Source organism: Enhydra lutris, unplaced genomic scaffold (genome assembly GCF_002288905.1).
Source record: "Enhydra lutris kenyoni isolate GAN:26980312 unplaced genomic scaffold, ASM228890v2 scaffoldscaffold7, whole genome shotgun sequence".
In the NCBI taxonomy this organism is placed as follows: Eukaryota; Metazoa; Chordata; class Mammalia; order Carnivora; family Mustelidae; genus Enhydra; species Enhydra lutris.
Window position 1 is genome coordinate 34,671,506 of NW_019154091.1, and position 17,285 is coordinate 34,688,790.

The window sequence follows — 17,285 nt, forward strand, 5'->3', positions numbered from 1 at the left end:
ATCCTGGAGTTTGAAGGGACATGGAGACTATGTCCAACTTCATCACTTTACAGAGAAGGAAGCAAACGACTGAACCAAATCCCCAACCATAATAAAGTGAGATGACAATGAGCCACTGAACGCTGGCAACAGCTGGTAACACAGGCAAGGTAAAATCAAAGAACTGTGATCAGATAATAGACCAAAAAAGCATTATTTCCCAAAGTTCCTCTTTAATGGCTGAAATTTTATTTTTAATTTAAAAAGGATAAATGTATTAGAAAAATGTAGGAAAAAATCTATGCAACTACTCTTGGGATCTTTTCTGGATATTCTTGTTACTTGAGTTTAGCAAAATAGTAGTAAAGATTTCTGACCTAATTGGTTAACATTTTAGTTAGGATAACTAGAACAAGCACCTTAAAAAACTAAAAATCTATGAGTTGATGCAAAACATAAATGATGCTGTATGTTTGCAACCTTGGCAGATAGGCAGTTTAGGCACTGTGACAAAATTCTATATGGCAGAGAACTACTTATTTTAATACAAAAAAAATTCCAGATGGTCACATAGGGCCCTAATAAAAGTCATCAGAAATTAGACTTATATGTCAGCTGGGACCAAAATTAAAAGAATGAATGTTTAAAGGATCCAAATATAAACTTGGTGTTCAAAAATACTGGCAAGGGACCACGGTACAATGGATTTTGGTCTTCAAGGGCTGCTTTACCACAAGTGTTAGGTAAGTCAACACATCACTGAGGGGGGAAAAAAAAACAACAAAAAAAACATATATTCGCTGGCAGTACAATCCACTCTTTATCGTGCAGCACAGTATTTTCTAGAAGACCACTAATAAAATGTGTAGTTAGAACTTCCTGTATTGCCCAAGAAGTATTATTAAAAATACTCCTAAAATATGAATCCATAAAAAGTAGGCTTTCTGAAAAACAGTTCTAGTCAAAAGCAAACATGAAATTGGTATCATTACTTAAATTAATAAGCTGCACATTTAATAAAATCAAACATTTTAAAAATCTCCTGTTAATCTAAATTGGCAATTTTATAAGTTACATGAATCCTGAAGATGTTTTTATAGACCGACTATCTTGTAAAATCTGTTTTGCCACCAGTGCTGCAAACGGAATATGAAGTGACAGACCAGAAGTTCTGAATATAATCTATGCTTAACAGAGTCAGTTTCCAACTAATCCATAAGTCCTAATTGAGAGCCATATCTTATGTTGATAGTTTAGTCTACTAGTGGCAAAAAACAAAAACAAACTAAAATTCCCTAATCTCAACTGAGGAATTAGGATTTTTCTTCTCCCATTCCAGCAAAAACTAAGAACTGAGAAACTCTGATGATTAGTAAGTTAGATGCTCATCACAAATAGCAAAGTTCATGTAATTTCACATGCACCTTAAACTCTACATTTGTAATTTCAAATAATTACCTTTTACAACCTCAGAAAAAATATCCTCACTGATATTTTCCACGATTTAAAGAAAATGATCTTTAAAAGTCATCCTCTTAAGACTTCAGAATTACCCTAATTATAGTCCTAAACCAAAGAAGGCAGGAATGGCACCTTTCGTTCACAGAGTTTGACTTTAAATAGTCCAGTGTAAAACTTAAAAAACACACTCGGATGCTTTTTTCCGCTCAAAAACAAAACAAAATTGGTACCTGGCAAACTCGGGGTTTTGTTCGATTTGGGCCTATTAAATACCAGCGGGGCCCGCGGGGAGCGGGAGCCCGAGCCTCGCGCGCGGGCGACGCGGCCGGCGGGCGACCATGCGCCTCTGGGTGCCCCCCGCTCGCCGCCCCCAGCTCCGCCCGGCGCCCCACGCCCTCCGGACGCGCAGCCGGAGGCGCGGGCCTGACCTGCGCATTCCCACGCACCCCGGCCCGTTATCCGAGCGGGCACTTCGGTGGGAGCCCCCGCGGCTCGTCCAGTGCCTTCCCGAAGCCCGCGCGGCCCCCCTCCCCTGCCTCCTGCGGGCTGCCCCGCCAAGCCCCTCCCCGGGGGCCCGCGTCCGGCGAGAGCTTCCCTCCGGCTCAGGTTCGCTCCGGGGACGGGATAAGGTGTCAGCAAGGCGGCCAGACGCCTCCCGTAGGCGGGGGCGAAACCAGCCTGACCTCCTTTCATCCTCCTCGCCCCCCCCCCCCACCGCCCGCGCGGGGCGCTCCCCTTCAGCGCCCCTCCCCGGCCCAAGACAGGGGGCGTCCCGGCAGGAGGCTGAAGGGGGCGCAGCCGGCGCTCGGAGGGGATCCGGGGTCTGGATCACACTTCAACTTGGCAGGGCTGGGGTGGGAGAGAGGGGAGGCGAGGGGGAGAGGGAGCCCAAACTTACTTGACTGCGCGGCTCCCCGCGCCACGGCCGTGGCCAGCCAGAGGCAGAGGCAGAGCGAGAGGGGGCGCGGGAGGGTCCGCCACCGGCTCATGGAAGAGCCAGGGAGCCGCCGCCGCCGTCCGAGCTTCCCTCACTCCCTCCCTCCCAGGCTCCGGGCGACGGACGGGGCGGCGGGAGGCATGACGGGAAATTCCTGGGCACGGGCAGCCGAGTCCAAATATGAGCATGGGAGACGAGCGAGGGAGGACCGCGGAGCGCGCCCGCCGCGGACGGGGCGGCTGCCTGGCCTCGGCGGCCGCCAACTCCCTCCTCCTCTAAATCCTCCTCCTCCACAGCCGCCGCGAAGCTGCCGGCCGCGAGCGCGAGCAAAAGGTGGAATCTCTCCGCCAGGGAGCATCCCTCTCCGGGGTGGAGGCCCAAGAGCAGAGCCTAGCATCCCACCCAGGTCCCACCTAAGACCCCTGAGCAGGGTAGAGAAGAGAGAAACCACCACGGGGAGACCAGACAGCGAGCGGAGGACGCGAGGGAAGACGCCTAAGGAGCTTGAGGAGACTCCCGCTGTGCCCCCGATCACTGGAGAGCTTTGGTCATGAGAGCATGAAAAGATCTGGCAAGTACTTCTGTACGTGTGGGAGGGTGAGGCTGCAGCGGCACTACCAGTTCTGTATTCAGGTGAGCCGTCTGATACACAACAAATAGGCATTATAAGACACGAAAGCACCCTCCTGCATTCCACGGGAGCCTTTATATGGAGTGGAGGCAGGCTTCCTGACAACAGTTTTCATAATAGTTAAATGTTGAGACCGGTTGTCCTTTCCACCACCAGCCTCTCTTCTTCCCCTTACACTAGTTTTTGTATTTGTTGTAGCTTGTCTAAAAGGCAATATTGAAATTTATTCAAAAGGTGCTACCTCCGGCGGCCAAACTGTCAGTCCCAGATGTTTAATTACAGGCCCAAGCCACTAGTCCCCTGCCTTTTCTTTGGCACTGATGACTCCTCCGGTAATCAAGTCCAAATGACCCTTAGCTTTTCAAGACAACGTAATTATATCTTAATTACTATAATTTATTATTTTTATTCACACTGGCACGACAGGCCCTGCAGATGCAAGATGTTATATAGAATTACTTAGGAACATTTTAAGATGCTACAAAAATGATTTATTGATGCAAAATTCTTTTTTTTTTTTTTTTAAGATTTTATTTATTTATTTGACAGAGAGAGAGACAGAGGAGGAAGCAGGCTCCCTGCTGAGCAGAGAGCCCGATGCGGGGCTCGATCCCAGGACGCCGGGATCATGACCTGAGCCGAAGGCAGAGGCTTTAACCCACTGAGCCACCCAGGCGCCCCTGATGCAAAATTCTTAAGGGGTAAATGCCAAACAGATTTAGAGTGTGGATTATTCTAGTGTGAACTAAAGTGCGGTAATTTGTACATCACACTGCTTGTCTGAAAATGCTGATTTGAAAAGCAGAAACTTCAAAACAAATTTAATTCTAGCAAATTATTAAGGCCCATATGCCAAAAACCACTCCAATTGTAAGTAGCTCCCCTTAAATCATCTGGTACTGAGAAACACCACATCCCATGAATTACTCCTGGCAAATGGGCAGATTTCATCCTTAATATACTAGCAGTGATAATGAGGCTAAGGGCAGATGACCTAAGTAAGCTAAGGGTAAATAAACTGTAATACAGTAAATAAGGGATTTAAAAGACACATGGTATTATTCAATTTAGGTACCTAGAAGCTGGGCAGTAGGAGGGGAATACTCAGGAAAACAATTGAATATTCACTCCCTTTTCTCTTTTTTGTGTATTTAACTGGGTATTACATAAGCGTCTGTTTTTCTTTCTTTCTTTTTTTTTTAAGATTTATTTTTATTTGAGAGAAAGAGCGCACTCAAGTCAGGGGTAGGGACAGAGGGAGAGAAAGAGAGAGAACTTCAAGCAGACTCGCTGCTGAGCATGGAGCCCAATGCAGGGCTCTATCCCAGGACCCTGAGATCCTGACCTGAGGTGAAACCAAGAGCTGGACGCTCAACTGACTGAGCTACCCAGGGACCCAAGCATCTGTTTTCCTTAATTCCCTTACAACTAACGTTGTTCTTTGCCCGTAGTCTAACAGGTTGTTTAAAAACAAAAGGAGAGGCGCCTGGGTGGCTCAGTGGGTTGGGCCTCTTGCCTTCGGCTCAGGTCATGTTGTCGGGGTCCTGGAATCGAGCTCCACATCGGGTTCTGTGCTCGGCGGGTATCCTGCTTCCCCCTCTCTCTCTGCCTGTCTCCCTACCTACTTGTGATCTCTCTCTCTGTCACATAAATAAATAAAATCTTAAAAAAAAAAAAAAAGGAAATGAACACAGTAAATTGTGGACTGCTATACAGCAGCTCTGAGCTAAGTGCAGAGAAAAACTTGTTTCAAAGGATTGTAATAATTATAGTAATATTATAGTAATATTACTCTAATATAGTAATATTATAGTAATATTTAAAATTGTTATAAGTTGCATATGAGTTGACCTTATATGCAAAAACATAAAATTATAAACAAGGCATTATCCTACAACCTAATTCATATTACTATAAGTGGAGAGTTAAGTGATTATATCAATTCTACTGACTTGACAGCAAAACCAGCAGCTGGTTTTGCTTTTATTTTTGATTTTTAAGATTCTATTTATTTGAGAAGGGCAGGCGGGGGAGGAGCGGAGGAAGAGGAACAAGTGGACTCTGCACTGAGCATGGAGCCCAAGGGCATTCCCCATCGATCCCATGAGCCTGAGATCACAACCACAGCTGAAACCAAGAGTGGGCCCTTCAACCGACCCAGCCACCCAGGTGCCCCATCCCTCAACTGTCTTCAAGGCTCCAATAAGTATGTTAAAGAGAGGAGCAAAGAGTTGAAGTTACTTGAGTGTGTAACAAGTGCCAGACACTGTGCTAGATGTTTTACCCAGGGTACTTCATTTAATCCTTACAAATATCTCTGAGCTTATTATCCTTTATCCGTATTTTACAACTAAGGAGAATGTGGCATAGATAATTTATGTTACCAGGAACGGGTGAAGGAGTATTTGAATTCAAAGCTCATTCCAAAATTCTATATACTCTTTTTGCTGTATGAATTTGTCCCATTTTTCAAACTGTATTCACTGGGCTCTTTTGGTTTTAAGTAACTGGTGTGCACTCAAGTTACCTCAGGTAATAAAGGATAAAGAATACGTGTGGAAATAAGACCAGAGACTTAACCGGCTTGTCAGGTCATCCTTTGTGAGCCTGGGAGGTGGAGGCTTTGCCTTTGATAAGCACCAGGAACAGGAAAGGTACTACCCTCTGACCACATTCCTGTGAGCTTTGTAATTTAACCACTGATATTTAAATCATATATTTCACAACATTTTCTCTAACATCATTTTTTATTTTAATCTTAATACCAATCATGTTAACATATTACCTTAAACATTGTTTGTTTTTAAGACAAAGGACCCAGAAGAGGTAACTGCTTGCCTGCTCCCCATATACCATCCCTTCCCTTACCTAGTGGTGTGCTGGTAAATTTTTAACAACCAGATCAGGAGGAGGGAGACCTCAGTTGTAACAAAAACCAGTTGATGTGGTGTCAGTACTCTTACCAGCCTGAGGCAGAGTGGGGTAGAGACGTATGTAACTAGCTGTTGGGCCTGAGAAAGCCAGCCCAGCATACCACTGCCCCAACTCTTCGTAAAACGTCTTCAGAACACAGCCATAATTCAAGTTGCACAACTATAACTCTTTCCTCTTGCTGCCAGTTCTGTGTCTATAGTTCATAATCAAATGCCCCAGAGGGGAGAGTCTGATTCTATCACCACTGTCATTTTGGGGGAAAGTTCTTACTTGAGGCAATCTCAGAAGCCACTGGGCAGCCCACCGATTGGCTACCTCTGAGTCAGGTGTCCTCTCCCACTCCAACTGTGACTCAGATGGAAGGCTAACATGCTGCGCCACACAGCACCAATGCTGAAGAAACAGACTACATTGCTACTTCTTAGGGGGTTGTGGTTGGGGCAACCTCTTTTGAAAGGAGTCTGTAAGCAGGATAGGCTTTCAAGCAGTAATCTATCCAACATACTGTGCTCACTCTTCAATAAGATCCTCTCAGCCACTACACAAAGCTTTGGGCCAGTTTCCACTCCACATACCCCAAGGAACATCTTGGGTGGATGCCAACAACAGCAAACAGGGGATTGGACAGGTTAGGAGAAGACAGTATTCAAAATCCCCCAGTCAGTGTGAGAAACCCTAAGTTAGTACTTAAATTCAATGAGTATTTATCAGGCGCCAATGTTTTAAACCAATAATGATTGATCAGAGAGTAAGGGAATTACCTCATAGGAGGATGTAATAGACTCTCCAGGAAAAAGCTTTTCAAACTATACTCAATCCAGACTCCCCAGATTCTGCTTTTCTCTCCCAGGAAATAGAATGGTGTGACCCACCCATGCTGAGAACACTTTTATACTGGTGGAAGCATGCCCCTTGCCTTGGTGTGCTGGGGTGGGAGTAAGGTTGAGGAGAACTATTCTCAACAAGAGGGACACGAGTCAATGCTGACTAAGGGAGACACCTGAAATTTTCTCCCGGATTCTGAAAAAGAATTTCCACTTTCATGACACCCTTCCAGTCCCCAGTCATCAGATGTACTGAAAGGACAAGGACTCTATATCAGGTCATGAAGTGGGACCCCTAAACAAAGATGAAGACTGAATTAAAATGAGCATTTTCCATCTTTTCATGGTAAAATAATTTTGCACCATCTCAAATGGCATTCTTTTATTTTACACAGTTGAAGCCATCCCTTTTGTTGATTAGTTCTAGAGAGAGATCTGATGTATTTCCATGATTGATGTGCTGCCTGATTCTACCAGCTGTGGATATATAAATATGCTACAACAAGCAATAGATATTTAATAAGATTTTCAGTATTTTAGAGAATTAAATAATCCTCCCTAGACCAGCAAAGCTGCTTGACTCTTAACAAGATTGTGTCACATAAAGCAACACATGCAACATCAACTACATACACAAAATGAAAGAGAAGGGGAAGGGGTAGGATGGAACGTCTTGAGGCACCTGGGTGGTTCAGACGGTTAAGCATCTGACTCTTGGTTTCATCTCATGGGTCAGGGGTCTACTTGAAGATTCTCTCCCTCTCCTCCTGCCCCCATGCATGCGCACATCCCCTCTAAAATAAATAAATCTTAAAAAAAAAAAAAGAATGAACATTTTAAGTTGTAAGGAAAATTCTGATAGTGAACTTGATTCTACTCTTTCACTCCATCTCTCAGTGCTTCTTATATGGAGAACATTTAGTCCCACAGTGTGTGCATGCAGTGTTTAAAGGTGTGTATTTTTCACATAATTTGTCCCTAACCACAAACTACATCCTTTATGTGTTGTTCAGCCAAAGCAGCTTCAATGTGATCCAGAGGTACAGGAAACCCTGGCTGTGTTGGGCCTTCTGGGAAATACCATGTTGCTCTCCAAAATGGTGCCTCCCTAGAGGATTTTCTGTAGTAGTTTTACTTCTGCCTAAATTTCACCCTGTGAACTGCCGTTAATCTCCAAATCAAATAGTTCCACTCACTGGTCAGGGACCTAGGCTTTGGCCTCAGACAGATAGATCTAAATTCAAGGATGGCTTCCACCATTAAAGCTAATGGGACAATAGGCAAGTTACTTAACTACTCCAAGCTTTGATATTCTTTATTCTCTGTAGAATGAAAAAATAAAGATATCTACCACTCATGATGCTTAGCACTTAGTCGCACGATAGCTAATGGTAAGTCCTTAATAAATATCAATATAATACTAATATTATTAACATTTATCATCACTTACCAACTTTCAATCACCGGAGTCACTCTTTGCCTTTAAGCTTTATCTAATATGACTTCCTGTCTGAAATGACTCATGGTTTCTCTTCACAGTTCATAGTCCTACATTTGTATTCATAATCACCTCTTAAGGAAGTCTGTTGAGATTGAGTTAATTCTTTCAACACATGTTTTCTTCAAAAACTTTTTTATATTTATACCCAGGTTTAGTAATAGTAAATGTTTTCAAATATGTTTTTAAGTCTTCACTTCCTCAAAGGAATCGTATTAGAAGGCTACACTTATCATTACTCAAACTACTTTGTGAAAACCACTTTTAGATTTGCCATCAAAATATGTGATGAAATTTTTAAAATATCTTCAACACAGGAAAATCATCTTTGCATTCATTCATTCTACAAATATTTACTTAATGCTTACTATGAGCTGGAGAGACAATAAGGTAAACTGGCAAGATACTATTAAAGTGATAACTGCTAACAAGAGAAATAAGGCAGGGAAGGTTGCTAAAAGCGTTGGGAAAGTAACATTAAAGACATACAATAAAGGGGCGCCTGGGTGGCTCAGTGGGTTAAGCCGCTGCCTTCGGCTCAGGTCATGATCTCAGGGTCCTGGGATCGAGTCCCACATCGGGCTCTCTGCTCAGCAAGAAGCCTGCTTCCCTCTCTCTCTCTCTCTGCCTGCCTCTCCATCTACTTGTGATCTCTCTCTCTGTCAAATAAATAAATAAAATCTTTAAAAAAAAAAAAAAGACATACAAAAAAGAAGGAAGCCATGCTGGTGTTTGAGAGAAGAGGAACAGCAAGCAAAGAGGAAATACCCAAAGCAGAGGTAGACCTGCCCTGCACGAGGACCATCCAGGAGGCTGCCATGGGGAGAAGAGGGAGAAAAGGGGCTGTGGAGGGAGCATCAAAGGTTGTGGCTCAAGAGGCAATCATGTAGGGTCTTATGGGTCATTTATAAGGATTTTGGCTTTCTTTGTAGTGAGATGGGAGGCTATAATAGGCTTTACACAGAAACAACATGATCTGATTTACATCTTCACAGAGAACTTTCTTTGGCTGTTCTTTTAAGGAGTGCAGAGACAGAAGGGGAGACCAATCAGCAGGTTCATAAAGTAATCCAGGTGAGAGGTAACTGTGACTTGGGGTAGGGAAGCAGTGGAGATGGCGAAAAGGGATCAAACTGAAGATGTATTTGGAAAGAAGGGCCCCCAAGATTTGCTGACATACCAATTGTAAGGTTTGAAAGAAAGTTAAGAACATCTCTATACTTTTTTTCCTTTTCCTTTTCCCCCCTCCCTGAGCATTACAGAATGGCCATTTCATGAGAAAGATAGGGATGTCGTGGAAGTGGGTGCTGGGATAGTTTATTAGCAGCTGAGTTATCCACATTAAGTTTGAAATGGCTTTTAGACACATAAGATAATGTTCATCTAGACAACTAAATATGAAAGTCACACATATAGAGGGACGACTGGGTTACAGATAGCATAGAAATGTATATAAATCACAAGACATCCTAGGTTGATTTAAAAAAAAAAAAAAAAACCATGCAAGGGCATGGTTGGTGGGAATGCAAACTGGTGCAGCCACTGTGTAAAACAATATATGCAGGTTCCTCAAAAAATTAAAAACAGAACTATCCTATAACCCGGGAACCACACTACTGGGTATTTACCCCCAAAATACAAAAACATTAATTTGAAGGGATACATGCACCCGCTTATTGCAGCATTATTTACAATATAGCCAAACTATAGAAGCAGCCCGGGTATCCATCAATGCACAGAGATGATGGTGTGTGTACAGAATAGAATATTATATGGCTGTCTTGCCATTTGCAATGACATGGATGGGGCTAGTGTATTATGCCAAGTGAAATATGCCAGAGAAAGGCAAATATGATAAGATTTCACTCATATGTGGAATTTTAGAAACAAAAAAAAAATAAGCAAAGGAAAAAAAGAGGAAGAAACATTTCAATAACAGAGAACACACTGATGGTTAACAGAGGGAGGGTGAGATAGGGGACATAAGGGATGGGGATTAAAGAATGCACTTATCATGATGAAAAAAATAAGATAAAATGATTTTTAAAAAGGAAAAAAAAAAAAGATGGTGAGACTAAAGAGGTTGGAGGAAAAGTATGGAAGCCCGAGAGGCAAATGAAGCTCTATTTTTTTTTAGAACACACTTGATTTGTGGAAAAAGACAAAATTTAGAACCAAACAGAATGGATGAATAGCCACACTATTATTCCTTTTATGCTTTCAAATGAGTAAACATAAAATATTAATGATTTTTATTACTATAAAGACTTATAAACTGACAGTGAAACACCTTAATAGTCTCTAAATATTTGAGAATAGCAGCAATGGAATATGGGTATATTCCAGCACGTGACCACATTGAAAAGCCATCCCTATAGGTCAAATGGCCAAACATCCAAGAGTTGTGGTTTGTAACTGACAGCCAAGTGACAAGGTCCACCAGACGGAAGGGCATAAGAACATCTCTTCAGAGATACAAACCTTTCTGAGGTTCAAATATATACAGTTTTCAAGCTGTAGCTTAAAGTATTGTACCAAAATTGATTTTAAGTTGGTGGTCTATATAAGTAGAGAAAGAAAGAAACTTGCAGTTGACAGATTTCTATTCAAACTCTGCCTGTGCCAAGTAATAGTTGTGTATGACTTTCTAATTCACATGTCTGGGATTTAGTGACCCTACCTTTAAAATGTAAGCAGTAATTTTTTTTTAAACATTTTATTCATTTATTTGACAGAGAGAGATCACAAATAGGCAGAGAGGCAGGCAGAGAGAGAGGAGGAAGCAGGCTTTCCACGGAGCAGAGAGCCCGATGCGGGGCTCGATCCCAGGACTCTGGGATCATGATCCGAGCCGAAGACAGAGGCTTTAACTCACTGAGCCACCCAGGCACCCCTGTAAGCAGTAATTTTTAAGAAGCAATCTGTCCTGCCTAGTCTGTAAGATGTTGGTGGGAGTCAAATGATATGAAGGGCTTTCAAACTACTGATGTCTAAAGGAAAAGTCAGGATTGAGGCAAGGTGCATTTTTCTAAATTCACCCACTTTTGTTTCTTTGTTTAAGCCACAGTTCTTTACATAGCTTGAAGATGCCTCTTTGAGATTCTGATAAAAGAAAAAAGTCCCCAAGGAAATGCGTAACAGACATACACACAAATTTAGTATACAGTTGCACACTGAAAATCCCTTTGGAGCATAATTTCTTGTGTGGAAGAGAAACTTAAATTCTTTTAAAAAAACTTAGTGTGTGGTAGGCAGTGGGGGTAAATCAGAAGAGTAGCGTTGGGAACGCCACCCAGGCAGGTGCAGATACCCAAATTCGAGGTAGAGTCCCTACTCTAAGTAGTGGCAGTATGATAGGAGTTGCCAGATAAAACTCAGGATACGCAGATAAATCTAAACACCAAATAATTTTTAGTATGTCCTAAATATTTCATGGAGCATTATTCATAATTTATCTGAAACTCAGGGTAACTGGACGTTCTATACTTTTATGTGCTAAATCTGGCAACCCTAGAGAAAAACTGGTGAACTTATTCCTCCCTTCAACCTCTTACTTCTCTGAGGCAGATTCTGAAACAAATGTGTGCAACGTGACCACTGTGAAATGGAGAGAAAGTCATTTAGATCTAGTCCAGTTCTTTGGTGGCTCCTGAAGAGACCCATAAAGACGTCAAACAGTTCTTTACAGACCTATTTATTTTCCCGCTGGGGCATAAACCTTACTAATATTGTGGCTATATCCTATTCTCAATATATGGGTTTTATATGGTCCCGTCTGATCTACATGAAAGCGTGTGTAGCTGGGATTGAGTCCCACATCAGACTCCCTGCTCAGGAGGATCCTGCTTCTCCCTCTGCCCCTCCCTCGGGCTCACACTTGTGCTCTCTTGCTCTCTCTCTCCTCTCAAAAAATAAAATCTTAAAAAATAAAAAAACAAAACAGGAGTTGGAGGACCCATAGTCAGCTTGTCCATCACCCCCTCCTATGTACGTGCACACACATGCACAGACACATGTGAAACTAGGCAGGTAGTTTCTTCTCTACACAGCCCAAATCCGTGGCCTTCCTTGACTGCACAGTGTATGGTATCAGCAGGAATGAAGATGGGCTCAGACAAGAACGTCCCTTTCAGTGAAGGATGAGAGGCAGTTGAAAGATTCAAAGAAGGAAATCTTTCTGAAGTGGTAATACAAACCTGAAAGCAGAACAGGCAGGAGCATTCAGGAAGGTGCTTTCTCGGTCTAAAAGCTTCCAGCCCTTAAGGTCTTATCCCCTGGGTGATGCAACTAAAAACCCAAAGTAGTGCTGGAGAGCTTTAATCTGTATCTTTCCTACTTTTTTGATTCTGTCTGAAATTATCTTCTCCAGGTGCTGGTGTCTCATTTGTGGAGGCTAAAAGGTCAAGATAGCAAGGAGAAAGTAGTATGGTTTCAACCCCTTCCTCTTATAAACAGAGGGACAGACTAGGATTCAGAACTGTTGATCAACACTATTTCAAGAACAGACCTTGGGGCGCCTGGATGGCTCAGTTGGTTAAGCGTCTGCCTTTAACTCAGGTCATGGTCCCCGGCTCCTGGGATCCAGTCCCACATAGTTTCTCCCTCTCCCTGCCTGCCGCTCTCCCCCTGCTGCTCCCCCTGTTTGTGCTCTCGCTCTCTATATATCAAATAAGTAAATAAAATCTTTAAAAAAATTTTTAAAAAGAACAGCCCATAGTAAAACCAGAAGGCCCACAGTACACGTGGCTGAGGAGCATTTTGGAGAAGACCGGTGGATGAAAAACTAAGGCCAGTCTTCATGATTGACCTGTGGCTTAGTGAAAGCGGCCCTTGGGCAAAAGTGGATATTGAGCTATGGAGCAAGACTTGGATATAGACTGAATTCTCAGCAGTAACAGAATACAGGAAAGGAGAGTAGAGTCTTCTTTTGCAACTTCCTATAGTGTAATGAGTGCTTAATAAACACTGTTGACTGACCCTTCAGATGGGGGTGGGAGGATGGAAAGGGTATTGTTGAAGGGGTAAGGAGGGAGGTGGTGAATTTGTGTATGTTTCAACTCTCATAGGAAAAACAAATGGACCAAATAAAACTATGATCCATTTATCTTTCCACAGTGGCACAAAATGAAAAAAAGAAAATGTTCCCTCTAAAAAAAAGTTCCTTCTATATTCTGCTCCCAGTAGTAACAATTACAACTAGAACTACAAGTAAAATTGGCTTACATTAATGAAAATACACATTCTATCACAACCAAAGCTCTGAAAACTCAAAATATTCAGGGGAAAGAAACCCCGAAGAGACATTTGCTATAGTGCTTGGGGTAAAAGCAAAACATTAAAATAATAAAAACATCTTCCAAATGAATCAAATGATGCTCAGCTTTAGGTAACTTTAGATTACTTCATATCAATAAAGAAAAACACATCAGGAAATCTAAACCTTAAGTAAGCAATGATGTTATAAATATGAGTGAAACAGCTCTGAACTATTTCCAGCTTTGCCTCTAAAATTCCTTTGGTCTGACGGCAGAACATATTATTTCCTGTTCTCATACTCTGTGGGAAGTAACACACCCATTTCAATCTTTGTCACTTTTTTCCTGTATCAACATCCACAGGAGGAATGATTTTGGTGCTGCCTACCCGAGGTTGAGAGCTCAGATCCATAAGCCATCTGGCAACGAGTCTCAAACTTTTGTCAGAGTTACCTGGAGAGCCTGTTACTATCCTGGGACCTTCTCCAGATACAGGGATTCAGCAGGCTTGGTGAAGGAGTCAGGAATCTGCATTTCTAACAAGTACCCCCAGATGATTCTAGAAGAGGTGGTCCACATGTCTTCTTTGAGAAATTCAGGTGTAGAGTAACCAGAGTAATTTTTCATGTCTGCTTTCTAATCAAGGTGAGCAAGTTTCAAACTCTCTTTTCTGTAATGCCCATAACAGGGGTAAGCAGGATTATAGGAAAATACATGCAAACATACATAACAAAGCTTTCATGACCTTTATAAAATATGTATGTTTACTCATAATCCAAATAGGAAATTCAAATAACTAGAATTTTCACTTTACCCTACATTAAGTGAGGTTCATTATGAAATGAGACATTGCAAGATTCTGACTTTCCTCCTGAGTCATCAGTGATTAAATTAAGCTCCCCAGAGTTTTAGCACTATGAATATTTTATTGTATTCTTTGAAAACTGGTTATTTTAAAATCAGATTATAACCCTTAGGTAACTGAAGTAACTAAATTCATTAAGACCTAGCTTTAAAAATTACTCCAGCCGAACAGGAATTTTTGTACTAATCTAATAGTAGAATATGATCTACTGTATTATAAGTACATATTTTTTTTCCTGAACATAATGAAAATAGCATACTTCTCTAAACCTATCAGTTACATGGCAATATTTATCCCACCAATCTCCAAATATGATAAGGCTCTGTCTTATAATGAAATAGTATTTTAAGTATATTCAGCTGCCCTTAAGGAAAACCAAGAAAAGCGATTTTGACTTTTTCCATGTTATTAAAGCATAATGGAAAATGAAAAGGGTACTTTTGTATATAATTAGACTATTATTGAGATATGACACATTGTAATTTTGAAAGTGTGGCTTTATTTAAATGTGGAACTATGTATAATTTACAATGATGAATAACAGAATGAGTGTACATACAAGGCTCGTGGCTAGTTCTTCGAATGTAAGGAGAGGATTCAACCCACAGGACTGCTCACAGAAGCAGTTTCTCCTGCTCATTCACTGTCTGCTCTTCACTCATCTCTGTTGCTCCTGGGATCTTCCAAGAATGTACACCAAACTGTTACCATATGTATACTGCATAAAATTAACTTCTAAGAGTCCTATAATTAAAAGATTATACCAGCCTTTATGTTTAGTGTCACAGCAAGGAACATTTTAATAATACAGGACTGACTGTAGACAATCATTGGTGAAATACAACTGATCCATTCCAGTCAGGAGCTGACACAACTCCAGTGACCAACGCTATCATAGTTCCGATGATGATAATTCTAGAACAGTCATAGCTGAGATCTGAATCTCAATGTTTTCACATTGAGAAAAAAACATTTACATTTAGATTTTCTGCCTTTTTAAAGCAGAAGCACTGAGCATACAAAGGAAGAATTCTGGGACACAATAGTTGGGAAAAACTAACAATAAAATGAATAATTTAGGAGACACGAAAGACTATATCATTTCAAAGTAAGATAAAATGGGAGAATACATTAGTTTTAAAAGAACAAAAATTGTTAATAGTGAAGAACAAAAAAGCTTTTTATTTGTTTCAGAAATAAAAGAAGTCAAAACTTAGGTTTCAAAACTGTACCCAACAGGGACATACCAGAGAATTTACCATTAATATCTTTATTTTAGGTTTTTGGTAAATATTTCTTTATGAGATTTAAGAAGTCCCCTTCTAGTTTGCTAAGAATTACTTTTTTTATGAAAAGGAATATGGATGTTGAATTGTTAGGTGGTTTACTGCATCTAAATGAGGTGATCATATTTATTTCATTTATTCTGTTAATGGGACAAATTATATTGATTTTCTAATGTTAAACCAGTCCTGCATTCCTTGGAATACATCCAATATGGTCATGATGTATAATTCTTAGTTGTGTGTTGCAGGATTTGGTTTGCTGGCCACTTTAGTTTGTTTGGGACTTTTGCCTCTTTGTTCAACGAGACTGGCCTCTAAATTTTCCTTTTCTGTTTTCTGCATCAAGGTTATGCTAATCAGGAATGTACCCCATTTTTCTACTTGCTGGGATAGGGAATGTGTTATTTAAAAAGGAAAGCACTGAAGAGATTATACATTTTCAAAGTTTTGTCTTATGCATGATCATTGTTAAGAGTGACTACAATGAAGTAAAGCAAAGGGATGTTAAAAAAAATAAATCACATTTTCAAGCAGTTTGTCTCATAGACCTTGATTTAGAAATGGTAACCAGGATATTATATGATGGGAATTTTACATTATTTCATTCCATTCTCTCAACTATACAATTACCATTGTTTTAAAAATGAGGAAACTGAGTCTTAGACCACTTAAATAACTTGCCTAAGGTCATACGACTAGATGTGTCAACGCTGAAATTTGAGCATGGCTCTCACTCCAGGGACTGTGCTCTTAAACACGCTTCCTTTTTTCCTCTCTCAGTGCAGGGATCCAGTGTTTTGGAAGACTTTTCATACACCTGCTAACAGTAAAACCCCACAAATCTGTAGCTAAAATAAATATAGCTCTTTTCCAAAATGTTCAAATTATAAAAACTCTAAAATGCCTGAGCTTCACTGCCAAAGGTTGGTAATGATTCAAAATATACTAACAGAGGAGATCAAATTAAGAAAATAGACTAGAAATAATTATGGGAATCCTAATTAAGGTAAACATTTAAACATATGTAATAGGGGCACCTGGGTGGATCAGTGGGTTAAGCCTCTGCCTCGACTGAGGTCATGATCTCAGGGTGCTGGGACTGAGCCCCACATCAGGCTCTCTGCTCAGCAGGCAGCCTGCTTAATAAAATATATATATATGTAATAAATGTTAATGGAAGTTTTGTATAATACATACGTAATTCAACAGATTAGACTTCACTGCTAAATTGCAGAGTAGTTCCCACCAACTGCATGTATATAGTATATTCCTTTCACTCCAGACAAAATTTTTCATTTCTAACAACTCTAATATCAAAATTCATTTTAGCATCAATGGGATCTTTAAAAAAAAAAAATCACTGACCAAGTTCCAAAGAAAAAAAAATTGTGTCTATCTGCATGAAGTCCAATTTCTGCCAGGGGACTTATGTTTGCTTCTACCTGGGCAACTACCAACTGTGAACACTATGTTTTCTCTTTGCTTGAAGCTTTCTGGGCCCATGGTGGTTGGTTGTAGGAATTGGAACCACACTCTGAAAGAAGACCAACTGGCTTCTTTGCTGTCCCTTTCCAGAGACAAGTCTAGTTCTCATTTATCCTGACTCTGCCTAGTT

The 17,285-nt window shown here is 41.0% G+C and overlaps 2 protein-coding genes across 2 annotated transcripts in view; one reads left to right on the forward strand and one right to left on the reverse strand.

Annotated features, from left to right (window-relative positions):
* Positions 1 to 2,447, reverse strand: part of LOC111142089 (methionine sulfoxide reductase B3) — a 163,576-nt gene extending 161,129 nt beyond the window's left edge. Inside the window, exon 1 of the mRNA XM_022495039.1 lies at positions 2,339 to 2,447. The gene's annotated coding sequence lies outside the window, so the exon portion shown is untranslated. The remainder of the gene's footprint in view (positions 1 to 2,338) is intronic.
* Positions 1,633 to 2,931, forward strand: LOC111142010 (basic proline-rich protein-like). Its single transcript, XM_022494932.1, has 2 exons — positions 1,633 to 2,294; positions 2,487 to 2,931. Exons 1-2 carry the CDS (start codon positions 1,633 to 1,635, stop codon positions 2,929 to 2,931), a joined length of 1,107 nt encoding a protein of 368 aa, XP_022350640.1.
* Positions 2,932 to 17,285: the final 14,354 nt, after the last annotated feature.

Coding starts and splice junctions, on each gene's coding strand:
- LOC111142010 (XM_022494932.1), top strand. CDS start 1,633: ATGCTTTTTTCCGCTCAAAAACAAAACAAAATTGGTACCTGGCAAACT. Junction 2,295..2,486: donor TTCAACTTGGCAGGGCTGGG/GTGGGAGAGAGG, acceptor CCTCCCTCCCAG/GCTCCGGGCGACGGACGGGG.